Source organism: Pterocles gutturalis, unplaced genomic scaffold, assembly GCF_000699245.1.
Source record: "Pterocles gutturalis isolate BGI_N339 unplaced genomic scaffold, ASM69924v1 scaffold19439, whole genome shotgun sequence".
Classification (NCBI taxonomy): domain Eukaryota; kingdom Metazoa; phylum Chordata; class Aves; order Pterocliformes; family Pteroclidae; genus Pterocles; species Pterocles gutturalis.
The window spans coordinates 6,687-34,014 of record NW_010128642.1 but is presented as its reverse complement, the minus strand read 5'-3'; the positions used below and the strand labels follow the sequence as shown (position 1 = coordinate 34,014).

At 41.9% G+C, this 27,328-nt stretch overlaps 2 protein-coding genes across 3 annotated transcripts in view; one reads left to right on the top strand and one right to left on the bottom strand.

Annotated features, from left to right (window-relative positions):
* Nucleotides 1-4,308, top strand: part of LOC104466326 (chromosome unknown open reading frame, human C9orf9) — a gene marked incomplete at its 5' end in the record, with an annotated part of 4,824 nt that extends 516 nt beyond the window's left edge. The window contains 4 exons of the mRNA XM_010079709.1: nucleotides 1,870-2,072; nucleotides 2,622-2,764; nucleotides 4,167-4,170; nucleotides 4,243-4,308. Coding sequence (XP_010078011.1) covers nucleotides 1,870-2,072; nucleotides 2,622-2,764; nucleotides 4,167-4,170; nucleotides 4,243-4,288 — 396 coding nt within the window. The remainder of the gene's footprint in view (nucleotides 1-1,869; nucleotides 2,073-2,621; nucleotides 2,765-4,166; nucleotides 4,171-4,242) is intronic.
* A 4,682-nt stretch (nucleotides 4,309-8,990) lies between these two features.
* Nucleotides 8,991-26,387, bottom strand: TSC1 (tuberous sclerosis 1). 2 transcript variants are annotated; one of them, XM_010079707.1, is made up of 21 exons: nucleotides 26,282-26,387; nucleotides 25,338-25,441; nucleotides 24,643-24,795; nucleotides 22,708-22,852; nucleotides 21,527-21,681; nucleotides 21,132-21,205; nucleotides 19,513-19,691; nucleotides 18,929-19,038; nucleotides 18,588-18,711; nucleotides 18,090-18,202; nucleotides 17,692-17,764; nucleotides 16,222-16,320; nucleotides 15,552-16,122; nucleotides 14,771-14,814; nucleotides 14,005-14,171; nucleotides 12,916-13,098; nucleotides 12,432-12,542; nucleotides 11,742-11,864; nucleotides 10,530-10,717; nucleotides 10,255-10,416; nucleotides 8,991-9,477 (listed from the first exon to the last, which is right to left on the bottom strand). In XM_010079707.1, exons 1-21 carry the CDS (start codon nucleotides 26,385-26,387, stop codon nucleotides 8,991-8,993), a joined length of 3,471 nt encoding a protein of 1,156 aa, XP_010078009.1. The 2 variants fall into 2 exon arrangements, with proteins under 2 accessions (XP_010078009.1, XP_010078010.1); XM_010079708.1 differs by lacking the exon at nucleotides 24,643-24,795.
* Between the last annotated feature and the right edge of the window lie 941 nt (nucleotides 26,388-27,328).

Sequence of the window (27,328 nt, the reverse complement as noted above, 5' to 3'; positions counted from 1 at the left end):
GAAGCACTGAGGGGCGGCCCCCCGCGGGGGGGGGGGGGGGGGGGTGTCGGGGCTGGTAAGTGATGTGCCTTGGAAATTTTATAACGTGGGATGTTTTAAGGAGTGTGGGGGGGGGAAATCTAAATAAAATTAGAATTGTGGATTTGAGACAGGCACAAGACCCAGCTCGAGGTCAGAGGCAGAGAGAAAGCCAAGCTGACTTGAGTGCCAGCTTTCTTGCCCTATAAACATAGAAACTACAGAAAAAAAATATATTGCACCTAGATGGGAATACAGCTGCATTTCCAACCTCTAAAAGCTGTATGTGGGAGACGGAAATCTAAATAAAATTAGAATTGTGGATTTGAGACAGGCACAAGACCCAGCTCGAGGTCAGAGGCAGAGAGAAAGCCAAGCTGACTTGAGTGCCAGCTTTCTTGCCCTATAAACATAGAAACTACAGAAAAAAAATATATTGCACCTAGATGGGAATACAGCTGCATTTCCAACCTCTAAAAGCTGTATGTGGGAGACTTTTTAGCGCTGAGTGGTGACATTTCTCGGAGAAGAGAGGAGAGAGCAGTAAGGTGGAAGGGACGAAGATCGCACCACCATCAGAAAATGGCAACAGCTCCTGCAGCCCTCTGGCTGGGGTAGGGTATAAAGTCAAAGCCCAAGTGGTTTTGGGAGAGAAGCTCCTCAGTCAGGGCTTCAGCCAGAGACTGAAATTACTCAGCAAGCCCCTGCGCGGCAGAGCCTGGCTGTGGTCATGCCCCTGGCCCAGCGCAGGGGCTGTCTGTGAACTCCCCCGGCCGCAGCTCAAGAGGCAGCAGTTGCCTAAGACAGAGCCAAGCAGCCCTTGCGAGCCATCAGTCCCCTAGTCCTGGTCCCTGTCCTGGCCCTGCCAGTGCAGGACCTGGCTGTTGTTGATGGGGACAGAAAGAATCCTGTTATCCCACCGGTGAACATCCAGGCTAAAATGCTATTCTCTTTAGGACTATTTCTGCTCACAGCAGCAATAAAAAATTCTGCCACTCACAAGGACACAACGCTCAGCAAACAGTGTGGAAGGAGGACGCTGTAGAGGAAATGGTTCCTTAGGGGCGATTTTTTATTTTTCTTACAAACCTGCTGAGAATTTGCCCAAGCACATAGCATGGCTTTTCTGTATGCAGAAGCTGTACCGATGTTGGAGCAGCTAGTTTGTTCTTGTCTTGAAATCTTACAGAAAACACTGAAGGTGTTAGAGTCCAGCTCTGACTGCCAACAGTCGCTCGGTATTTTATATTCTGACCACTCGTGTCTGAAGCGCCTGTAATTTCTTTGGAGAAGATACCTAATCTCTTGGCATAATGTTCCGTCATGCAATGCCATTCACTCTGAGTAACAAAAACCCTCAAAACAAATAGGGAACATCATTGCTGTAACAATTAGTAAGGACAACTCAGGTTAAATGGTTTTAGTTTTGCAGAACCATCCAGTGGTGCCAAATACAGAACCATGAAGAACACGGGATGCAAACACATCCCGCCCCGCTCTGCCTGGACAGCCGTGGCAGGGGCAGAGGGGACCCTGCTCAGAGCAGACAGAAAACTCTGCTCATGCCAAACCTGTTTCTGCAGCAGAGCGATGCTCTGGGCTGGGGTATTCCCACACTTCTTCAGAGGGAGGAAGGCTCGCTGGTGTGCTGATGAGCAGGTCCGTTACCCCAGCCTGCTGCAGCTGTGATGAATGACGAGCAAACCTCTCAGGCGTGCTCTAGAAGTCTTACACCTGCCATGGCACTGCTCACACCTGCAGAGTCATGAGAGAAAGCAGCTTCTCCTCACTAACCTGAGCAACTTAGCAGCATAAGTTAAATGTCATTTCTCTGGCTTTCCCCATGTACAGGTAAAGTCCTACATGGACCATCACTGTCACAATTCCACGGACAGGCGTATCCTCAGCATGTTCCTGAACATCTGCAGTGATCTCAGCAAGCTCTGCCACAGGCTGGAAACCGTGCACCCCGGTAACAACATAACCAACGGCATTTTGGAGAGATGCAAGCTGCTCCTCAGCCACAGCAACGATCTGAGCGCCATCCGAGCAAAGTAGGTCTCTCCACCTGCCGAGTTTCTTTGAGGTGATTGTTGGTGCTGGGGACCGTCACACGGATGCATATTCCCACTTCTCCATCAATTCTGTTACACCACCTTTCTGTCTTTGGTGAAGGTAAACTGTTCCAGCTGTTGGGAAAACATTGCCAGCCTCCATTCCCAAAAAGGGGGTTTGCTTGGTTATTCTTTCATTTTTGCTGGTGCATGGAAGGGTGCACGCAGGCAGGTTAGTGCCCTGAAGTCCCGTGCAACGCTCAGGCAGTTTACTGCCTCCTCCCTCCTGCTCCTGCTCTGCATGCGGCTCGTTTCTGCGAGGCAGTGTCTGTACATGCTCTTGAACTCTTCCAGATCGAGCCCAATAGCCGGATGGTGTGTTTGGCACAACTCATTTCTCAAGCTGTAATTCTATCTGTGCCTTTTTGTTCTGGGGAGATGGCTGGCCGGGCATTTCTGCTCTTCCCAGACAGTCCGAGGGGGGCACTGGGGGTCACCAGGGTCCCATCGCTGGAACGGCTCTGCCCGTTGTTTCCTTGTGTCCCACAGATACCCCCATGACGTTGTGAATCACCTGAGCTGCGACGAAGCAAAGAATCATTTTGGAGGGGTGGTGAGCCTCATCCCCATCGTTCTAGACTGCATGAAGGAGTGGGTAACCCAGACGGAGAAGCTGTCACAGCACGTGAGTGGTGGAAGTGCTGTCTCTGAGAAAAGGGCAGCCCAGGGTGCCCCAGCTAGGGCAGCCGTTGCCCAAACAGCACCTGCTGTGCACCTTGGAGTTCAGAGCTCAGCTAGTGACAAAGATAATATACGAGTGCAGGGGAGTAAGCGTGGCCGGAAGAAGCACCTGAATGACACAGAAAATCCCAGTGGGATACTTAAGGGTCCCTGGAAACCACCAGGCAGACATGCCTTTTAAAGGATCAAAGTTCATGCTGCTTCTGCTTACCACCTTTAATCAGGTGGCTGATTAAAGCCAGTGAAATGAATCCTAGACATCCTTCCTATCCGAGTCCACTTCCCGAAGAGTTAGCCCTGTAAGCCAGCCTTGGACAGATACTTCTCTCCCTTGCTGATGTTTCCACTCTCCTCAAAGTCATACCCCAAGAGAAGCAGCTGCAGCACCACAGCTGGACCCACTGACCAGCCCTGTGTGAGAGAAGGGAACAGGCAGGAGCAATCAGGTTCTAATCTCTCAGATACAAATCTTGGGCAAGCTACTTGAAATGGGTTTTCACACTTTCTCGGACTTCTGAGGAACACCCACTCACTCACCAAAGCCAGAGGTGTGAAGAACCAGCATGTCTGAAGGACATGGTGCAGCACAGCAAAGGCCTCTCATTATGGATTCAGATGTTTGCTCGAGATTTAGACTTGTCCCTAAAGTTCCCTCACCCCCATGGAAATTTCCTGGTTATCTGGACCAAAGAATCAGAGTCTACAGGACACTAATGATGTCTCCCTTCCATGCCACTGGCTACAGGAAAGGTCAGCGCCCTTTAGCTGCACCGACTGTGCTCCCTGCAGCCTTCCTGAAGGCTCTCACGCTGTTGCCAGTGCACACCACTCAGAACATCTTCTCTTGCACCCACTTGACTCCTTTGCTGTCTGAGGTAGAGATATAAAGGAGGACAAACTTCATTTCACACTGAGCTTGGTGTAATGACAATATCAAACTTGAATAAAACACCCCTGTCCTCCCCAGAGCTCTGCAAAACTAACAAAGTCATTTCCACTCGACATGATTCACAGGAATCCGGTGGGAGCAGAGAGACTGAGAAAGCTGTGGCCATTTTCACATGGTTCCTGTGCAAATTGCAAGTTAAAAGTCTGTGCCTTCCCTTTTTCAAGGCCGGAGTCCAGCTTGCCTAGCTTTCAGGGATGTTATGAGCCTTGGTTCGTGAAAACCGCAAGGCAGTTGAAATGGTCTCATGCTGCTCGTACACCAGCACTTTGCAATCCCAGCATGGTGACTTGGTACTGGTGCTGAAAACTGCTCTCTTGCCAGGCTGCTCAGGGAGGACCAGCAGAGTCCCAGGCTCTCCTGTTCTCTGGAGCTGATAAGCGTTTTTAGTGGTGCTTTTATTCAAGCAATGTAACTACAAACTTAAGATCTCAGTAACGCGGTGTCTTCCCTGTATCTGACTGTTCTTTTCCCCTCCCACAGGCAAAGTAGCTCCTGTTCTTTGCTTCCTGCTGGAAGACACTCCTGAATAAACGATTTCCCCTTGCATACCTGGCTCAGTTTGCTAAAATTGTGAGAAAGCTTTTGCCTTAAGATGACCAGATTTTGGCAACAAGCAGCCAAAAAAGAAGGGAGAGTTAATACAGAGGGGGGAGCACAGGAAGGAATGATAGCTCAGGTGACATGGGAAGTATTTTCAGGAGCATTTGTGTTCCTCACATAACCCCACCTTCTTTTGTGGTTTTTTCCCTTCCCCTCTCCACAAGTGCTGCTATAAAATACATCTACCCACGCTGATGTGGAAGGCTGTTTTTAGAAGGCATCATGATCCGAGTGAATTGAACCTTGGTGAACTCAAAATGGTAACAAAGCTCGCCAGGGTCACAAAGACCGCTGGGGCCACGGCCAGCTGAATGTGACCGTTACCCTCTCAGGCTTTACTCGAGAGTCCTGTTGCAGAGGCAGCTTCAGGCAGCAAAATCAGAGGTGCTCCCAGCTGCCCTGTTGTGTTTCATGTTGCAAAGACAAGTGTCCGATGACAGCTGCTGTCTTGGAAAGTTTTTCAGAACAAGTACACGCTATATGGACAAGATGACAAGTGCTGGGGACACAAGGGACGCTATTCCCAAATCTTGTTTTCAACCTTCCTCACCCTGTCGTATAGTTTAAATTTGAACACGCAGGCTCTGATAAGACCAAAATTATCCTCCAGTTTTGTAGTTCAGTTTCCATGGTACAGCACAGCACAAATTGCTTGTCCGAACAGTCCTGTCAAACCCCGTCTGCCACCCCCCAGCCCTGCTGTTCAAAATGCCAGGGCAGTTGTCCAGTTGTACTTGACAGAGGTTGCAATATGTGCAAGAAACGATTCCCAAACCTTAGGAATAATTTCTAGCTTAGCCCTATCTTTTCAATCAGCCTTATGGAGCCAAAATTTTAAGACACAAGCAGAAAAATGAGTGCATAAAACTTGCAGTCTGAGGTTTGGTAATGACATGACCAGAATCTGTTGGAAGACTGCAAAGTGAAGTCTCACAAAAACATCTAGACAAATTACTTAATTTCCATACAAGTTCTTCTCTTTCAGGGTGGATGGACACTTCAAAAGACAAAAAGATACAGCAAGAATTGTTTTTCTCTACTACAAATCAAGCTGTTTGAAGAATTTACATAAACAGGATGTAAATGCCAAACACAGAACTTCAATAAAGTTTTACTTTAGCCTCTGTGAGCAGAAAACTGCAAGATACACACTGAGAAACCAAGGAGGGCACCAAACTGACTTACCCAGAGATCTGACAGTCAGTCCAGGAAATAAATGCTGCTTTTTTGTTCAAAGACTGGAATAGGGATACAGGCTGGTAGCAGACAATCTCAGCAGAATCCTGGCATCTGTAGGCTGTAATGTACCTCTTGGTTCAGCTGAGGGTCAAACCAGGCTTTTGTCAGCCTGTAACCAACCCAAAATATTCTGTACGTTAAACATCTGGTTCCAGTGTCTCACACACCGAGAGGATGGGGCATAGCTCCGACCCCAGGAAGCGCAGATCAGGTGTTGGGGATGGTGGTGGGATCTGCAGGGAACAAGTGGGGGAAGGCAAGGGAGAGGGGAAACTCAGCATCCCAAAAATGTCACTGAAAGCAATGCAGAGCAAAGTGATGGGCTTTGTGGGGCCTCCAGCGGCTGCCTTTGGGAAACACCACGGGAAGAAAAATTCCTAAAGGGATGCAGAGAGGGACAGAGCGAGCCAGACAGCTTCTGACAGCATCCCCAGCTTTGCAAACAACAGTCTGACATTTTCAGCTATTAATTTGTCTAATCACTGTGTAGTCTCTAGACTACATGAACGCCATACAGAAAGCTAACGTGCAGATTTGCAGTTAATTTATGGATTATACCAGTATGTCATCATTGAGTTTGTCACAGAATAAAAAAGGCTTTGGCTCCAGTAGCAAAACGAGCTTCTAACAAAAAACCTCATGCAAAAAGGGGCAGAACCACTTACCTCCTCTGTACTACACCAATCTTGGAAGATGCGTCAATACTGAACTTGTTTCTGCATGTTTTGTCTCAGCACAGCTTGGTCCTAAAGAGGTCGGCTTGCAGGGAATTTAACACAGAGTAGTGCAAAACAATACATTTTATTTGTTCACAGTTAAACACAAGCAACTGCCTTGACATTTTAGAACATTCTAATAAGGACAGCAAAACCTCCTTTTGGTTGAAGTTCTCTTTAGCTTACGATTGTACCATTTCCTCGTATTTCATATTTATGGCATTTAATGTGGATTGTTTAACATGCTTACAAAGAGCGAGGCAGGGAACAGATTAACTTGACAAAGACAGCAATTTTAGATTTAACTAAAAGCAGTCAGTTAAAAAAAAAAAATCTGTTTCCACTTCACTGATGGGACCCCTTCAAACAAACTGCAAGTTAACTACATACAGCAGATCCATGATTTTTAGACTTACAAAAAAACTGCAAAATTTGTTCCTCCATAATCTTTGTGGTCCATAAACAAACCTAAAGTGGTTTCCATTACTATCCTGGTGCTAAAATCCTTTTTAAAAGAAGAAAAAAGCCACCTTAGCAATGAGCTTTGCATTACCGCCAGGGCATTTTTGTAACAGACAACAAAAACCGCCTCTCCTCAGAACAACTGAGGTTATCACATAAGCAAGATACCTTTTTGGGCTCGGCAAAGCAGAAGGATGGGCTAATGAACTCCTCCAACACAATGACATCCAACTGCTGAGCCAGCCCTTCAAGGGCAACGTGCAAACCGTTCACTCCTGGGGCTGGGACCCGGTGGGGCAAGGGGCAGGAAACCTCCAAATCTTACCGAAACACACGCTACCACGTTTGCTACCACTAAGTCTTAGAAAGCCTATAGACATGTCGACAAAACCAGTCTGTCACTTACAACCAACTCTCTATTTTCTATTCCATGCAGATTCAAGCTTTGACAACACCACTGAAGTTCACCTTTACTTTCAGAGTTAGGACTGACCAACCGAAAGGAGACTGAGAATAGTTTAGACAGGCAGAAATGTATTTAGACCCTAGGTGGTACGGAAGAAGCGGAAATGGGAGGAAAAGTACTGTCAAGTGCAACTTAGCATACTGCCAGCTGCTTTGACAGAGTCCTGTTCAGGTTAAGATGGGATTTGAACTACAAGTGGAAGTGTACTTGGACTTGATTTATATGTGAGAAGATTCTTAAACAGCAGCTGCCACCCACAGAATGTTTATGAAAAGAGGCCACGTGTGATGCAGGGTAACTGTGAAGCCTGATATGTCTAAGTACGCCTGGAGCCAGACATATCTAACATTTAAAACAAGCACACTGCCTTCCTAAGAGCGGGCTCTGTTCTGTCACGAAGGAGATTGAGTCTGACCACTGACAAGCCCTGATCCCACAATCCTCCTTCACAGAAGGCTCACTGTTGACTTAAAACATGATTAACGCCGAAGGGCTTCACGACAGAATTGATTCTCGGTTTGAGCAGGCTTCCTCTTCAGCCTTGTCTTCTAAGGAAACAGGACGAGGGCGAAGGGGAGATACCTAGAGCCAAACTGACATTGCTGAGCTGAAAAATGTGCTGCAGTCTGAGCAGAATAGCACTAAAAGGAAACCATATTCTGTAAGTCAAGCTTGAAAAAATATCGCCAGGAAGAATTATGCCAATTTCTTTGGACTCAAAACACAGTGGTCTTGCTCAGACTGGAAACAAAGACCAGAACTATGAAGGAGGGTCAGGCAGCAGAAGTATTTCCCTGATTAGAGAAACAAATGCTCTTCTGCAAATCTTCATAAGCTTCCAATTCTACATAGACGTTCTGCACGCTCTCCCTGCTCGAGTAAAGCTTCCTTTTCCCTCTTCTCCCACCCCAACTGCTTTCCCATACGAACCAGTCTGAGGTCAGTACCAGTCTGTCAGGCAAACACTTAAAATACCAAAAGATCAGAAGCTAGTGTTTTGACAAGTCTTCAGCAAATACGATCTCTTCTGCATTGTGAGCTCCAGTTCCTTATTAAGTGTCTGTTCAAAGGTAACTTGCCAGGAAATGTTAAGGACAATATAAACAATGATCATGAATTGGGGTGAATTAATCGTTTTGCAGAGGTACACTGTTCTTTAAACATTTAGGTATTCAATCAGAGTCCAACTTAACGAAGACTGGGCTCTGAGGGATGTGGGACAGTGGACAGGCAAAACAGAGACCTTTAGATGAATGCACCAGAAATTCTAGTGCTGCTTCTTTCCAGGATGAAAGCAACCAAAGTCACCCGGACAGGCAGCACAATTAACTGCTCTAAATTGGAAGCTTGCAAGGAAATACAAAGCATTCATAGTAGACTCATGAATGTTAATTTGGCCTCGTATTGCACTCAAGTTCATAAATGCAGCCACTCACTGGGGAAGGGGAGAAAGGGAAAAAAATACTTGTAAATGCTAACGTTTGTCCCTTCAGATTAGTACACGCTGCTAAGGACTGAATTTGAGAAAGAAGCAAGAGTTAGGCTGGGCATTTCAACTCCAGACCCAAAAATCCACTTTGCATTCGTTCAGCAGCCTTCTTCTGTTTCTGGACAGAAAACCTATTCCGCTGCATGAGCTAGCTGCTCAGACCAAAGAAACAGAAAAGCTTTTAGTTAAACTTGCATTCACGCCTCCTGTTCTATGCCAAGAATATGAAAATAACACTGATTGACTATCTTCTTTTTTAACTGTGGTCATGATGAGTTTCATTGTAGTCCATGATATGAAGCTGTCCAACACTGCTTTCCTGGATCTTAGGCGAGAGACTAAGGTTATCGGGGCTTGAAGGGGCCTTTGTCTCCATGTTTGGATCTTTACATAGTTCAGTCTTTAGAGCATCAGAAAGCCTGTTGATGGTTACACCCTCCTCATCACACTGGCTCTCACTTTTGTTGCGAAATAATTCTCGTGCCTTCATTCCAAGGAAGCTCTTGGAGCTGGGGAGTGAACCTACAGTCAGGGGGACAGTACTCGAGGGCTCCTGCAACATGGATTTCTCCCAGCGACTGCTGAATCTCTGGTTCTGGGGTTTTTCTGGGGTGGAGAGCTCACTGCTGCTGCCACCCTTACTGCTACTACTACCTCGAGTGCTGGGAGGTTTGGTCTCTCCATTTCTACCAATCATTTCCTCGCTGCGTCCTGCCACAGTATCTTCATTACCACAATCCAGCCTGTTTTGAGAAGAGAGAGGATACAGTGTCAAGGAACCTGAAGCAACTGTTCACAAGAAGGGGAAATGCTGGGGAAGGCAGGTTACTTTGATTACTTTCCATTTCTGCTACTGCCTATATACTTCCAACAGCTTTCCTGTCACCATTTTGTAGCAAAGCAGAGGTGACAGAGGGTAACCAGAAAGGTAAGTATCACACACTCATCATTGCAACATCCAGTGTTTTAAGTCCAAAGCCGACAATAATCTCAGAACGGAACTGGATCCTGATCTGTTAACATCTGTAAGATATCTGTACATCTTCCTTGGATCGTAGATCCCTCCTTTACCTAACCCAAGCACAGGTGATGGCCACAAATCTGCTGGCAGTGTAAGAAATTATCCTGACGCTGTAGCAGAATTTGGTGTAAAAAAAAAAAGGTATGATCTAGAGGAAAGTACAGCACTAACTAGAAGCTTTAGGCAGACATATGTAAAACAACTACTTAACAATGGTGTAACAATTTGTAGATTAAAGAGACCAGCCTACGAGCCAAATCAGAGGTTTCTCTCAAACTTTGAGTAATGGTTCAGTTATCTGAAAAGTACTTCATAAGCACTTCCAGTTTTGACAATGACTCTCAATGACCTGGGCAGCCCTGAAATAGATTCAGTCTGTAAAAAGAGGAGTAACAGAAATATTTTGAGATGGTGCGTCCAAGTGCTAGAAATTCCACAAAGGTATCAGCTTCCAAGGAGCTGGTCATGAATCCAGCATATTTCACATCACCACTCTTACCTTTCTTCTGCTGCTTCAGCTGCTTCTGTTTTTTCATCTTGAAGTTTTTTCAGTAGGCTGCTCTTCTCCAGCCGGCCAAATAAATCCAAGATTTCCAGCTCAAATGCCTGTGTGATTCTTTTCTGGGCCTTGTACCTACTTTCTACTGCTTGCAGCTGACCTCTAAACAGAAAAAGAAACCCAAACCCATCAAGTTCAGTGTCTCTGGATTCTGCCACAACTATGACAGTGCACCTGTCAATGCATGGCTAAAATTTTGCCTAGGAAGCTCCTACCTTGCTTGGATTTTGACATCTTCCAGGTATTTCTTTTGCTCCAGGAAGAGGTGGTCCTTTTTAGCAAGCTGAGATTCCAGTTCAGCTATCCGTTTCTGGGAAGCATCAAGCCTTTGGCTTTGCTGTAGAACACACGACTTTGCTTTCTCCAGTTCTTTCCGAAAAGCAGCTTGCAACATTTCAACCTCCTTGAAGGAAAAAACACAAATGTTAAAGTATAATTTGTGTGCTATTTTTATTAATATTTAGACATGTTTCTGATGCTATAAATAGTCACATTTTTAAGCAGGATGGAATAAAAGAAGCGTTTCTAAAAACAGATATAGAAAACTGGATACTCTGAAGATGTACACTATTATATTACTGTGAAAATATCTATGCATCACTGGAATTTATTAGCACATTGATGTTCCTTATGAAAAGCTCTTTTTAGCAAAGCAAACTTGTCAGTTCTGCACCTGATTAGGACAGAAAAACTTAATTTTAAAACTGTTTTTGCAACATGACCTTCATTAAATACCAGTAAAAGGGTTGGTTTTTTTTCCTTGTTATTCACCTTCTTTAATTACTTGCTCCCACGCAGAAACAGTTATATTGTTGTGTAATTTACTTGCTTCTAATTAAAAAAAGGTTTCTTTGAAGTCAGGAAGTAAAACCATATGAACCACAGTAGTTTTGGTAAAGTTAGTATTAACTCTTAACAGGAAAATGACTGAGTGAGAAGAGTAAGATTGCTTGTTCTAGAACACCACATCACAAAACCCAGTAAAACCCCAGTTAAGGGTTTTTTCCTACAAATACTAGCAATAGTAACCTACATTATACACTTCCACCAATATAAGAGCCCAATGTTACTTTACCAGCAATAGTCTGCTGCCAATTACATTAAGAGCACAGTAAAGTCTTGACCTTTGGCAAGAAAAAATTGCCTTAGAATTTACATCAAGTGGCTAAAACTGACTTCAGGTGTACCCTAACATCCCCTTCTTAGCTTTCAAGCACAGGGCACTGAAGAGATTCCATAATGACACAATGCACAAAAAAACCCAAGCAGAAAATGAAATATTAAATCCAATCCCTGAAAATCAACTTCAAACAAAGGACCTGTTATGAAGCATTTCCTTTATTCTGAACACCAGGCTGAGAACAGCCTGATGATGGCCTCAAGTGATACCTTCCCAAAAGGCCTTGTCTGCAACCCTGTAATCGTACCTTTGTAGTGTCTGTGTGCTTGTGCTGCAGCTGCTCCAGGTACAACTCATTGACCTCTCCAAGAACCAGAAGTTGCCTGTTCAAGAACTCCATCTGCTGTTGCACTGATTCACTGTTGGAAAGCTTTAAAGAGAAATTGAACAGAATCAAATGTTGGAATGGATAGTTCCGCAGGAAAGTCACAGCTGATAGGTGCTGTGTTCACACGGTATTTTTATTAAGAGAGACAAAGAAAAGAATCTAAGGCATCATAGGTAATAAGTGTTAAATAAATTAGCCTTCATAAAGCTGGTGACACTCCATACAGAACATCACCATGTAGCTACTGCTTCCCTTAATATAACTATGTTTCCACTTATGAGAAGTCCATTCAATTTCTGACACAAACAAGATCTCTAAGATGCCAAGATTTAGCAGAGCTTTAATACAAGTTCATAGTACTCAATCTGCAAATTCCTACTGTGGAAAAACCAGCCAAAATGAGAAGTTTCAAAAGCCTTTGAACTGAGTTTTAAGTTTCTTCAACAAAATATATTTCTCTGTGCTGTTTTTGTGCAATTAATATCAGATTCCAGGGAACTAGGCACAGACTTCTTTTAGAATGAGAAAGAAAAAGCACCTAGTAAGAATGATCAGAAAAAAATAAATGCAAAGACACAAAGGAACCCTGGGAACAGTGACTTCTCTTACCTTTTGAGAAACCTGGCTAAGAAGCAATTCAGTGTGACACACCTTGTTGTTAGCCTTCTTTAATTCTAACCTCAGATCTGTAATCATATTCCGGCAGTCTTCCAGCTTGGTCTGTTCAAATTAAAAAAAAAAAAAACAAACTTCACTCAGGATTCTGAAACTTTAATGAGGACTATCAATGGCATATGTCTAGAAGGCCATAACCCCCACCACTGCAAATCAAGTTACACTGAGTAGTTGTGAAAGTCCCCAAAACAGCAAAGAAACTGCATTTCCCTGTTTCCAAACTGAAGACAGGACAGTCATCATCCTTTTATAATTCTAAGTTAGGCATGTCCAATTATGCACTGTCCTATGCTGAATTAGGACAATATCTCTAACAGAGATATGTAACTTTCTCAGATATTTCATGCCATGTTATTAGGAAAGTTATTTTTAAAACCAGTAAGTAGATAACAATTTTGTTCAGTGCAGTGCTTCATACTTGCAATTCCTGGCTCTGGTTGTAGAATTCCTCCCGGTCGTGTTGCAGCTGTCTGATCTGGCTGTGAAGCTGAGCCACTATATTTTCATGTTCCTCCTGAAACTGGTGGTACCTTGCCTGTTCTTTCTGCAAACTCAGTTTCAAGGCCTGGATTTCTTTTTCCTGTAGTTTCAGCTGATCTTTCTGTTAAGAACGCCACATGAAGCATCAGACAAGACACCTGCTGTATCGGTTAGAACATCTGTCCTAAGTCCCTAGCTAAGTAAAGTTATCAATCAGTAGCATGCAGGTGTAACACTTTTCCACAGATAGAACACTCTATATAGAGCATGTTTTTAAGGCTTTTGAGGTTTGGTTTGGTTTTTGGCTGAAAAAGAGACTGGTGATAGAGTGGACAGGCTGAAAACTCAAACTCACATCTGAAGCACAATGAGCAACAGCAGATTCTCCCCCTACACCTCATGCTTTTGATGGGGACTTGCATTTCACAGCTGAAGCTACAGTTTGTTTCCTGCAGCCTATCTGGAAAGCTATTTTTGACTCTTCTACTGAGTTATCAAAAGATGAAACTGTAGATGGAAGTAGCTGTAATAGGTAAATACAGACTAAAACATGCCCAGATCTGTAATGAGACATCCTGCAATGCACTTAAAACTTCAGATTTTATCATGCTTTATCATATAACTCTGAAAAATAATATTTGAGGTTTCAAAGTTTTTGCTATTACTCCTCAACTGAAGAGTGGAAAAAAGGACAATGCTTCTCCAAATATTGTTATTAGGTGTCTAGCCAGGCATTAGGTAACCACTCCACTATCTGTGAAGCCTTTAATATTATCCAAAGGTAAGTGCTGGCAGGGGTCAAGCACGCAGGCATCCATTGATTCAGTTGCCTACAGTCAAACAGAAACTGCTGGTTTTAATAACCATGGTGCACATAACTCGTCCATCAAGTCATTCCACAAACACTCACTTAAAAAAGGTGAGACACAAGGCTTCTTTTTTGAGTGGTACTGAAAGATACTGGCCAAACTAATTAATACTGGTTCTAGTGTGTTTAAATGACTGCTAAAGCTGTATCTTTGCTCACCATGGCAGCGTTATGTTCCTCCAGTGCTGTTGCTTTAATCACTTTTCGCAAAAGACGGCGGTTCCTAAGGGCATGTTGCTGTCTTTTGAAGCGTTCATACAGTAACTGGTTGTGCAGCAAAAGCAATTGGTTACGCAGGGTGTGAATCTCATCCGAAGGGGGAGAACCTGGATTGGTGTTAGAAGACACAAGGTTACTGAACCGTACTGTCCCTGTTCCACATACAGGAAATATTTTCTAAAATCAGGAAGTTAGATTTCTTTGAAATAACAACTTAAAAATCCGTCTGTTCCATTTGATCTCCAACACAAACGTAAAATTTTAAACATTTTTTCCAGAGCAACATGTATGTGCTTCAAATGGATTACTGCTTCTGTTAAGAAAAAAAGCCAAGCTCACCATCACCATGAAGCTTAAGAGCACAAAACTATGACACACATGTGAAGCAGCAAGAAAAATAAGCAACAGTTAGATGACCAGCAACACTCTGAAGGCTAGCAGATCTTAAATGGTCAAAAGTAGAAATGTCTAGGACTGTGCGGAAGGCAGCTTTCACTTTTCAAAGAGGAAAAAAACCTCACTGGAACACAGATGTCTATTTGCTTAGGAGATAAACCATAACTTAATGAAGGACACCATGGTTTTTTTGGGTTTTTTTTGTTTTGTTTTTTTTAACTAATGCAGCAGAAAAAGTATGCAGGTCATTGCTTAAGCAAGTCTAATAACAGAGGAACAGATGGCCAAAACACATGAGAAACTTTCTTACCTCCAAAATGAGTCCAGTCAGCAGATTTGCTTGGCAGAGACAATCTGAAAAATGAAAATGCAGCATTAAATAGTAATTTTAAATATGCAAATACTCTGCATGTCACTTTAAAATGGAATGCCCACCTCAAAAGCTTATAGCCTAATAAAAGTACAATTACAGTCAGATGGTATGAAGAGAATAAGGAGGAACTGTGCAAGCAGCAGGTTGCAAGGGCAGATGATGGAAGGCAATGTTTTGGAAGTCAGAAGAAAATTATCTCAAGCACAGAAAACAGCATAAGGACGAAGTGGAATACAAGGTAGTAAGATGAAAAGGAGGAATACAGCAGATACACCTAAATCTTCACTCTGGTTCTCCAGTTCTTAGCTTCATATATATTAGAAAGAAGAACATATCAATCTCGCCTTGGCCTTTACAGTAGCTTTTGACTATCTACTGTGGGTCTTAAACCTGATAAAGTGAACAAATCTCTCTAGCAGTGCTACCAAAACCACACTTGCTGCACAGCCAACAGCCCTCCTTCATCCCCAGCTCTGTCAGTGAAGGCACTGAGAGTCCTATGGTCACAGCCCTGTTTTTTATACTAAAGCAAACTAGTTACCACGGCAAATATAAAAATCCTCCACCCAGAACCCCCAGCTCAGTTAACAGTAATGTTCCACAGAACACTGTTTCATTGTAGATTTCCAGACACACCTGCTTTTCAGGCACAGCTATTAAAATAAAGCCAGTACAAAAGGAATAACAAGAAAGTTTGCAAAGATCTTCCGTCACCTACTTGTTCAGCTCCTTAGTGTGTGCATCTGCTCCTTGTTGTATCAGTCTGTCCAGTACTTCCACGGGAGACGTAGAGGACATGCAGTCATCATCCTGGGTTCCCTTGGCTTTCTTTAGCAGCTCCTCAGTCTTCTTGCCAACAAAGAGGTAGGCAGTCTTTGGTAACGCAACCTCAAAAAGGTGCTCATACAGGGGAGGCTGCCCGCTCTCAAACACCACTCTTCTTTGTGCTGGTACTTTGCAAGGGCTGGGAGTGAGAATACTCGTCCCTCCAGACGTTCCTTCCCTGTTACCAGCAGGGCTTTCACCAGAGCCTACCCAAGGCTTGTCTATGGGAGTAAATGTTTGTTTGGGCGTTTCCTGTGCATTGTCAGGCCCAGGCTTGTCCAGAGAAGTTGTTAAAGGTTCACAGGTCTGACTGTGTCCCTGAACACTAGAGACTACTGAATGGGTCTTCTTTTGAGAGCTTGACAGACTTTCATTTGTGCGGTAAAATGGAGAGTCAAATCCTCCTCTAGGCACCATGTGTTCAGCATCGTTTGTGATCTCGGAGATCTCTTTAGATATCGCATCTGAGAAGGACAGGAGGAGGAAGCATAATTACTTACCTTGTATTTCAACATTACAAACATTTCCCTCGCTAAGATGTATGTAAGGATAACAGAAATTACCTTCTTCTCTGTCCTTTTCAGCACTATCTTCAAAAGACAAACCACCTAAAAACTCTGGAAGATCACTTAAGGTTACTGAACTTTTACTACCGGGTGTGTCTGCAGAAAAGAAAAAGAAAAGAAAAAAGAAAAGTTAGTAGTACAGATGGTGTTTTCTCCAGCCTTATCACAGCACAAGCCAGAAATGTTTTACTATCGAAAGGGCCTTAAAATAAGCTTGTCCCTCCTTCAGATGCTTCCTCAAAGGAGGAACCTATCTGACTCCTGTTCCATTCCATGTGGAAACCAGTTCAGAGATCAGTCACTGGTTGGTCCTGATCCCAAAATGTAATTTTGTAAACTTAACGTTTGCTATTGCACAAGCGTAGGCGACTGCCTCGATGAATAAGGATGTGCTGTTGGCAACTTGATCTATTAAATAAATAAAAAAGTGTCTTAAGTGTAGAGAGATGACTATACTTCCACATTAACATTAAACTCCCCTTTAGCTTCTGATCTAACTACACAAGGACACAGTACTTACCTGAAAAAAAAGGAATTTTAGCCAACTGATGTAATACAAACTTGACAATATGTGACTACAGATCAAAACGCTGAGACAGTTGCCAGGGAGATACACACGAAGCATGCAGGATAGAAACCTCATGCTCACAGCTCAGTCACAGATTAGGAAAAAACTTAGCCTGTTCTTTATTTGTAATTCAAAGTTCAGATTCCAGTGTTGCTACACAACTTCACAAAGAAAAAACAGCTTTTAATTTCACTATCATCTCCACTTTGAGGATGGTAAAGATTCACAGTACAGAAGCCTCACATACAGTGCTGAAATCCCGTTCTACAGCTGTCACAGACGTAGATGACAGAGAAAATGGAATCTGGATTTACCTAGCAGAAGGTGAGTTTCTCAACCATCCACTGTTGATCTCAATATTCCACAGAACTTTAAAAAAAGGTTCAAGTACAGCAATATAATTGTAGACAGAAAACAAAGTTTTTCCAAGAGCCTTTAAAAGGGAACATCATATCTATCTTTATGTGCAGCCTTACAGTTTGATCCAGACATTTGAAATAAAATTTGTTCAAGTAAGACTTCATATACAACTTGCTGCTTCTGATAAAACAAATTCACCCTCAAAGAATCAGCTTCAAAAAAAAAAAAATATAGCCTTTTTCAGCATTCAGTGTAGATCTGTATATTTAAACATGCATAAGAATGCATGAGGGCCAGTTAAAAAAAATTCTGCAAGCTATTTCTGAAGGTGAATAGTTAAAATGAAAACAAAAGCACCACAGGAAGGTTTTAAGTTGAATCACAGGTGAAGGCAGGATCCTGGAACTACAAAGAACTTAGGGGGGAAAAAAAGAAAGAGAAAAACCTGTGGAAAAGTGTTTGGCAATTGGAACATGTCAATAAAAACAGGATTTCTTTACAATAGGTTATTGTAATGGGGAGAGGAAAATGGAGTTTACCCAATGATTTATCGCTGTTTAGGACATTTTGCTGTCGGTACAGTAAAGGCCTCCCAGAATCTGGTTTGTCCTCCTGAAAAAAAAACCAAAACAAAACCCAAAATAGATTCTTTGCATCAGACATCTGTTGGAAACAAACCTCTTGGACAGTTTCATAGAAAGGAAATTCCTGCAAATAGATGGCTTGAATAGCAAACCAATATAAGAAGTCTTAAAACTGTGCAACTGGAAGTGGCAGTAGTTGTCTGAACTTGGAAGAAAACGAGTTTTCAGGACAAAATGCAACATTTTTTGTAAACCAGTTATTCTAATGTTTCTTTCTCAGTTATGGTCACAGCGGGTATGGCAAGTCAATGAAAAAAGAATCAGATTTGTTTGTCAGAAGAATTTTGTTATACCTTTTTAGGAGGCGTGGCAGCAGCTGAAGGGAGTGAAACATGCACAAACTCATCTGAAGTGCAGGGTGGAGGAGATGTGGCTGGTGTTCCCAAAGGTGTTCCTTTCCCCCCTGCTGAAAAGGAGGAGCGAAAGTTTTCTCAGCAGCCTCCCACTTCCTCCTTTCAGCTGAATAATGTATGTGAAGAACTGTATGTTTAAACACTATCTCAACCATTTACTTCTTAAATCTCTTTCAACTATTTATCAAGATAAATGTGCCATTTCCAAAAGGCCTGCTTCAGACTTTGGCACTTAATTCCCTGTAGCTTATTTCCTGTCTCAGTATTTGCATTAGCACTGCTCTAGATGACCAGGTACTCAGTTCATATAAGTGATGACTTAAGCCTCTCAAATGACATGGTGTGGCATTCCCATTTCAGATGCTGACAGCAAAATTTACAGCCATAATTTCTATTATAATAAACCTTGAAAGCCTAATTCCAAAATTCAGCACGTACCAGATGTGCCAAAAGCCTTGCTGTAAGGTTGTGATGCAGACTGGGATGACTCTGATGGGACAATTCCAGGGGAGGTTGGTGGAGTGGTCATACCACAAACTGCAGAAGGACTCCAGATCGTAACCTATGGAAAAGGAATACAAAAACACAAATCAGTGAAGCTCAAAAAAGGAACAAGCCAACAGGTTCTGACACAGGAAATCAGATGGGTATTAAATCTCACGTGTACACTAAGTCCGGAAGGATTCACAGTACTTCTCAGAAACATTAATTTTTTAGACTGTCATGAGAAACAATGAACAAAGAATTAAAAGCGTGCTGCGCTTTATCTTCTGCTTTACCTGCTGTGGCTCAGTTGACAGCCGTATTGACTGTGGGCTCAGAATCTGAGGTAGCTGCCCTGGCATTTGCGATAGTGTTAGCCGAGGAGTGGAATACGGGGTAGAAGTCCCTGAAAGTTAACAAAGAATAAAATAAAACTAAAAGTATCCCACACATCAAATACAAATCAATAATTCTTCTGGCTAGCATTTAGGCTTTTAACTCAAACATCTCAAATCCATTCAACATACACAGTCATAGCTAGCAAACAAGAGAGTTTTCTTCCAGACCAGGAAAACATCTTTTGAATGTATTACATACTACAGCTTTTTTTTTTTTTTTTGGTGGTGGTTCAGTGTTTTGGAGTGTGGAGGACAAGGCAGCGGAAAGGCAACTTTGCCAGCATTCTGTATGTTTGCATGACCAGAGCATATCTCTCCTATCTCTCTCATATATGAGCATATTTCTTTTTTTTTTTTAATTATGATTTTCTGGTGCTTAAGAATTGGACTTTAAGTGGGATAAATTAGTAAGATGTCTTTTTGCTACAGGGCCAGTTTTCCTCCAGGAACTGGGTATTCATTAGCCATCAGGCAGGTCTTACCATAGCTGCTCTGTGTGTCAATGTAACAGCTGGCACTGGGGTCAGTTTGATGATGTTTTAAGCTTGCGCAGAGTTTCCGAGACACAGAGTAATAGCCATCTTCATACGAGGCTTCTGCAGGGTCCAGGGAGATTTTGGCACATTCTATCACAACATCATGAGTTTCTAGTCTTTTCCACCTGCAGACAGTTTTTGGATCCAAAAGAGTAAGTTAGTCAATTATTGTTACAAACAAGTAGTTCCTGGAGATACGAGGAACTGGCTTGTAGGATGCCTCATTTGTTCCAGACAGCTTTGCATGCTCCCCGCCAAATCTGGAACAAGGCACCAGACAGCAATTGCAACCAGACGACTTGTAAGAGGGGGTCTCAGAGAGGAGACAAACAGCTTTGACACAGAGATCCATAAAGGTCTGCCATGGAGCACTCTGGAAAGGAGGAACAGCATACGAAGACTTGGTTGATCCTGAGCTTCAGCAGCTGTAGAAATCAGCTCAACTAGACTCAGATGTTGGTAGTCAAAACTTAGACATGCCAGCAGTGAGGAAATCTAATATTATTTAAGCAAACACCATCTGCAATGCCACTTTCAGGTCTGTGTTTTTCCTCCCAAGTTTTGGGAATTTTTTTTATTACTACCACCTCATTCATTCTGAAAACTTTTTCTCAGTAAATTAAGCAGTCAGATTAGACCTGCCCAATATTTCAGGGGATGGGAGTTCACTGTAAAGAAGAGAAAGCACAGAAGGCTGCCTGTTAGAGGCCAGGTTGCTTTTGAATGCAAGATACTATGTGCAAGATCCCAAATCAGAAGGCTCTAACTGGTAGTTTTCTGCCAATTGTAATCCTTAGTGGCATCACCCTCCCCCCTATCTGGGAGAAGCCTGCAAAACTGAGCATTGTGATAGTCAATAGGCTCCCATTTAGTAGTGTTTTCCTAGTGGCTCTGAAAAGCGGGGCAAGAGCACTACTGTGCAGCAAGAGTCAATTTCTCCTCTTCAGTGGCTGGGCCTGTGGAGACAAGAGAAAAGCAGCAAGTGGTGCTGCTGCAGGCAAATGAGCCTATTTCTAAAGAAAACTAATACAGTTGATAATGTTAAGACATACCTGTTAAAAGAATTGATCTGTTAACTGAACCAATATCTAGGTACCAAAACAAGACATACTGAAGCCATTTTAAACACTTAAATCCCACCAAGTACTTCAATAAACCACAAAAATATGACCCAAACCTTAAGCCATTGAAGCTGGTCACTGCAGTTTCTCATTCATTATTCACTATAAGCAAATTCTTTCAGAACTTTGAGGATGTTTGATCGTTACGTCATAAAATTAAGACAAAGTCAACTGTTAAGCAGAAGACATTCTATCCCAGACACAAAATTAATTTAGAACCCCAACACTGTTGTTAATGGCCTTTCACAACAGTTTTTGCTTATTCATCCAGCTGTAAGCTTGAATGAAGAAAGTTTACCTGGTGTACCTTTGAATATGGGTGGCAAAACACCACTGGCACACACTGTTGCTGACAGGAAAGGTTTTGCTGCAAGCCTTCCAAAATAACCCAACTAAAACCTGCTCATTTATAGCCCTTCCTAATAGCAGAGTGAACATATATACCTTCGTGGGTCCAGTTCATGGTCCTTAGATCCAGTCACTAATTCTGGATGAATTCGCACATGTTCCATCATTGGCTGGATGAGCAAGAGCAAGAAGAAGTATGTATTATTGGTACAGCATCTTTTGATCGCACTAAACTACACAAACCTGCTGAGCAACCTCCTGATCCCAATAATTCAGAATGCTGCCTTTAACAGATAAAGCTAACACACACCACTACAGCTTCAACAGGTGATCTTGCTCCTAACTGAGATTACAGTCCTCCACCAGCCAGTCTTTATTCTGTTGAGTATCCCTCAGGTAAATCAATGTAGCGTATTAAACTGGCAAATACCTGCCTTTATACAGGTATGAATTCCTTGTCTTAGATAATATAGAGATGAGCAGCATTTTACCTTGACTACCTCTTCAAAGGTCTCCAAGTTTTCCTTCATACTGTAGTGAGAACGCAGAAAGGAGACAAAATTGCAAGGGTACATTCCATAAAGACGATGAAAGAGAGCATAAACGCTGGCATGAAGATGGACAAGATAAATCTCTGCAACATGACCTGGAAAAAGTAGTTAGAATCTTTTTCATTACATTGGAGAAAAGAACAAAACTTCTAAGAATGCAACCAAAGTACTTCCAAATTTGAAATGTTAACTGGAACAAGTCTTCTGAGACATGAATAGTCCCAAGAAAAACTGAAGTCTTCTGAGAGAACAGGCAACACTTTATCATCAGCTCACAGCAAAACCAAAAATTAAGATATGGACCATTAATTGCAACCAGCATCCTGTCACTCTCAAAGCACAGCATTTTTTATTAAAGGTAAAACCTGAAACTTGTAGAGATAGTGAGACAGAGTTTGCAAAGATTAAAAAAACGAAGGTTTGCTTCACTTCAAAAGGTAAAAACTAAAAGCTTGTATCTACAAAAAGCAATCACGACAGACCTGAGTCTTACTAGGCATCTTATGAATTCCAATCCAACCTGCAATGCAAAATGGCCCTCTAAATCGCATCTCTATGTGCTTAACATAGCATTTGTTCATACAGCCATGAGGCACACACATAGGTAACACTAGTGTTAGATATCAGACACCTTATAGCAAATTCAGCAGAACCAGTTCATCAGAACCAATGCCGTAACTGAGAAGACTAGTTTTACCAACATGTCCATGACTATCAATAAGTTGCACATTAAAAGAAACTCTTACATGTTGCTTCTTCTTCCCCCTCCCCGTTCATACCTGAGAATCTCAAATTCCCAAATATCTGCCTCAAATGTTAGCATTTTCCCTTCTCTAGCCATTAAGATCAATCTCTGCTTTTCACTATAATTTCAGTCCAGTGAAACTTCATGTAGTAGCAGCACCACATGGAAGAATCTAAGAGACTTCTAAATTTTGAGCAAAGCAGCATTCCCCGATGCTATCAACGAAAAGAATAGCTTGTGGCTTAATACATCATTTTCTGTATTTAAATAATCTCAGACTATTCAGAGTCTCAAAAAAGAATGCGCTCACCAACTGCATAAGGGTCACAAGGATATGACTAAACCATAACTGCATGCAACAAAGTTGAAATCTCACCTGGATTCTGCAAGCACCAGGCTGAGAGACGCCCAAAGATACCAAAGAAATCATGAAGGTACTGTTTGCCAGACTGAGGAATCATTGGCAACATGGTTATTAGCACTAGGACACCTGTGGTGAGTACTACTACATCTGTGTCAGTCTGCAAGAAGGGAAAAAACCTGCATTAGTCAGTTAGAAGAGCTGAACTTAATTTTTTTCCAAGGATGAAGTGAACACGGAATCATCATCATGGAAAAAGTTCTCTACTTTTGAGAGTCCCTCTGAAACCTACCATATCTTAACAAACCAAGGTTACTGCCTCTTTCATCCAGAACAACTCTAAAAAAAAAAATATATTTGGGATTCCTGCTCCTACCCTGCTGCTACTTTTCTGTATAAAGGCTTGACTTACTTAAAAAGGGAACATCACCACAGTTCCACAATTAAGTAGAAAAAAAAATCACTGGTATGTGAAGCATCTTACATGCCACCTTCTTTCTGTCCCAGAGCTAAGCACACACAACATTCAGAGCCTAAGAAACCGCAAATCTAATCAGGATATTCAAGGATGTTGGACAATTATCAACGCAAGGGTCAAAAGTTCTCTATTAAACCCAGCTGATGACTCTGTCTGCTAAATATTTCATAAAGCAGTAACTCAAACAATAACTAGAACCCTATGGCTTACACCAAGAGAAAGGGATGTGGCAGTAAAAATCTTCAGCTAGCTAAAACAGTAACAGAATCAGATATTAGGACAGGATACAGAACATGTTCAAACACTTTCCTGGTGTGGTCCCTATGTACTTCCCCAGTTTTATGTGCACTTTCCTTGGTAGTTCCTCTGCTTTGTCAGAACAGGGGTGCAGAGAGCACAGGTAAGCCTGTGGCCAGATGCCACTGAGCTGGTCTTGGTATCTCCCAAGATATCAAGATATCGTATAACTCTAAGGGCTGATTGGATATATTCACTATTATGGATCTTTCTTCTTCTGTGTAATCTGCAGCCTCTCTTCTCCCTCAGTCAGACATAACCTTTCACAGCACATTTCATGTCCACCCCTATCCATCTGCATGCAACCCCAGCACTTCCACATCTCTGTTCTGCTCCCAACACACTTCACTCCCCTCACAATCAGCTAGGCCTCTCATTGAAAAGGGTAACAGAACTCGTCAGGCATGTCAGGAGCTCCAGTAATAGCACCTGTAGCTTCTTCTTTGGCAGTTCCAAATTTGTTGTGTTTTTGCTTTGAAGAGCACTGGCACTTGACTACATCATGCATTTTAATGTGACTTAAATGACTAATACTAATTCTTCACTATCACATAAATGATATTACTGACAACATATTCTAGGTCTCAAAACACCTTCCATTCTTTATTCACTGTTACAAAACTGTGCAGTATGAGAACTGATAAATTTGCAGATGGGAAAAAACCCCGCAAGCATGGGGAAACAGCTACCTCCCTGTAATCCAGCCCATCTGTAGCTAAAAAGGGAAAGTCTGCTAATTCCAAGGTCATTTCACCAAGGAATAGCGTATTGCGTGGCCCACCTACACTGCAAGTAGAGTATATTACCTTCCATGCACAGATTTCAGAATACACTAATGGGAAGTTAATGTATTTCTCATTAAGTTCACAAGATATCGACCAACTTAACCAAAGGCCCTCTCTAACTTACTTTTAGAAAAGTTGTAGTAAGCTTTCCTAACTCAAAGTTGTACAGTCACAGTGGCTTTCAGAAACAAGATTGTCAGTAATAACAGATCAGAACTGAATATTTAGTTGATACAATTCCACTGTGGCTCAGTATTTTAATCAATATTTTCTCTCTTCTCACAGCTTAACTAAATGTCATCAAAACAGAAAACAAACGCCTTGCATTACAGGTATGTAAGTTTACATCAGGTGTACAAGTGTTTTACGGACAACACTAACAGCTCTTACCTTGAGACATTTAAGTAATGAAAGCAGGAGAGGTGCTTGAGAAAGCTTATGTTTCCAAGATGGTTGTCGTCTTATCACGTGTCCCAGCAGGGAGAGAGTGGGTAAACGGGTAGCAGCTTTGCCCATATATTCATTAATTTTGTCCAGTAGATGCTGACAGAGCATTTTGCAGAGAGTGGTAGAAAAAGGAAAGCTATTTATATTTAACTGCTATATACTCTTTTTCACCAATTTATATTCAGCAGTTTACCATTGCCAATTATGGAAACTACGGGCATTTTACAAATATACAGGATCCAAGAGCAAATAAAACCCAGCAATAAATTTAAGTCAGCTGGTAGTGAAATGCAAACTACTCAGTCCAGAAGCAGTCACTGCACTTGAAAACGTTTATCATAAATAAATAATTAAAAAAGTCTGTTCAGCAGAAGTAAAACAATTTGTAATGCCATACTCTTATTTATAAACTTTTATTTATAGAGGTTCTTTGCTTAATTGAATCAGTTTAAGCAAGCCAAGAAACAGAGACCTTTAAAGTTTTTTTAAAACCTAACTATTCTTACTAGAGAGATACTACATCTCTACAACAAGATAATTCCATACCAGAATGGAGAAACAGTTCTAACAGATGCTGTTTAAAGGCTGCTTCAGTATCAGGCTCAAATCTGCCATACTTAATAACAAGATTTTGTTACCTTGTCATGAGGCTCTTGCAGTGTGGACAGTATATGCAGCGCCTGCTGAGAATTGGTTTCCAAGTAATAGTCCACCAGGTTGTTCACAAGCATAGGTCCACGGTCTGTCAGTTTGTTTACAACAAGAAAAAAAAATACATTCTCAATACACTAAAAAGAAAGCATTTGTTAAAGGCACATTGCACAACATTTTAACAACTGTTACACAATTTATAACACAAACCAGTAGTTAGCATTACCAGATCTTGAGGAAAAGAAGACCCCTCAACTACATTTTCCAGTTCCTAACCATTCAAACAATTGCATTCAGCTCAGGGAAAGTAACTAAGTTTTTTAATAACCAACAATTACTGTGGCACTGCCTAACCTTAAAAACCTAGAGGCAGCTGAACTGCAAGAGTATTTTACCCATGTAAAGAGTTCAGGAGTAAGTTCACAGTCCCTCCCATCAGCAGATAAAGGAGAACAAGTTCAGGGATAAGGACACCGACAGTGCTCTCATGCTCTGAAAAGGCTCCATCAACATAAGGAATGCCTTAATAGCAGAAATCATTTTTTCAAGAAAGTCTGGATCTGCTGTTTTGTTTGGGGTTTTTTTGTTGTTGTTGTTTGTTATTCAAATGAACAAAATCCCTCTAGTTCCCATAATGTAGATGACACCTAATTCTTTCTAGATATACTGGACAAAGAAAGTTTCATCAGCTCACAGCTTGAGGCCATGCCCCAGGAAAACCTAGTCATTTTATAACAGCACTTTAACCATTATATAACAGACCTTCCAGGAGTCATGCCATTAAGCAAAATGGACTTAAGAGAAGCCTCAATCCTTAAAGCAATTTAAAGTTGCATTTGCAAAGACTGTCTGTGATGGGGAAAAAACCACTATTCTACCCTTTTCAGTGTAAAAGCAAAATCTTCCTCTAATTACGTAAAAGGATACATACCACAGATGAGATTATCTTTGAACACAGCTGTTACATCTTCCAGGACACCCAGAATTGGAGAATCCAGCATTGAGAGGAGCTCACCAACATTTCCTTGCTGTGCCATGATGCACACACTAACCTGAATGTGGAGGTTAAAATTTCAGGAAGTCCTCATTGGTGCCTCTCTACCAGACTAGGAGAGAAGACAGACCAGATTAATAAGCTTTTCTTTTTTCCTTTTGATCTTAAATCTCTCATCACTTCACACTTTCTCTTCTGCAGTATTGCCCATTTAACAGAACTATACTGAAAGGATTGGTAGAGCTTAAACATCTGCAATAAAAGTTGTAAGAAAAAAGGTTCCAAAGAAGCCAATGAAGCACGAGCAGGGTTCTCTTCATCATTTTTAAAGAGATATCAATCTATTTTGCAGAAGACCTCAGCTAGCATATACAGATTGTCAGGGCATTCTGTTACCATATTTTTTTAATTTGCTCTCCAGGTCAGTCAACTATGGCTAACATTTTGAATAAAATGCAAGTAGCTCCCTGGAATCACTTCAGTCTCACTTTCTTACAGCAATTCCTCCTTAACCAATCTTTTAAGTCCTTTTGCATCTCAAGATCCTTCTCCACTCTTGTGGCTAGATTAGAAATTCACTGCCCTCGGCTTTGCATTATTGCATACTAATAGACTTGTGCTTTAATACCCGCAACGTGGCCAAGTTGCAGCTGTTAGGAAACTCAGGGTTACTACAGCTGCTGTGCCTCAGCCACTCTGTGCATACTAAATCAGAAGTTTAGCAGCACAACACACCTTGTTTTCTCATGTATAATTTTTGAATAATATATTAAAAACTCTACAGTGCAGGTAACATGACTGGTCAGCTTCACAGTACTGAGCAGGAGTCAATCTAAGTCATTTCAGGCTTTTACAATGGGCTCCTCCCATGTACCAGCAACAGAGGGATTCAGGTATCACATCTATCTATCCATCACAAGATAAATCAAGTTTTATTTCACCCATAAGAATCCTACGCAGAACCTTTCACAGTGGCAGAAAGAA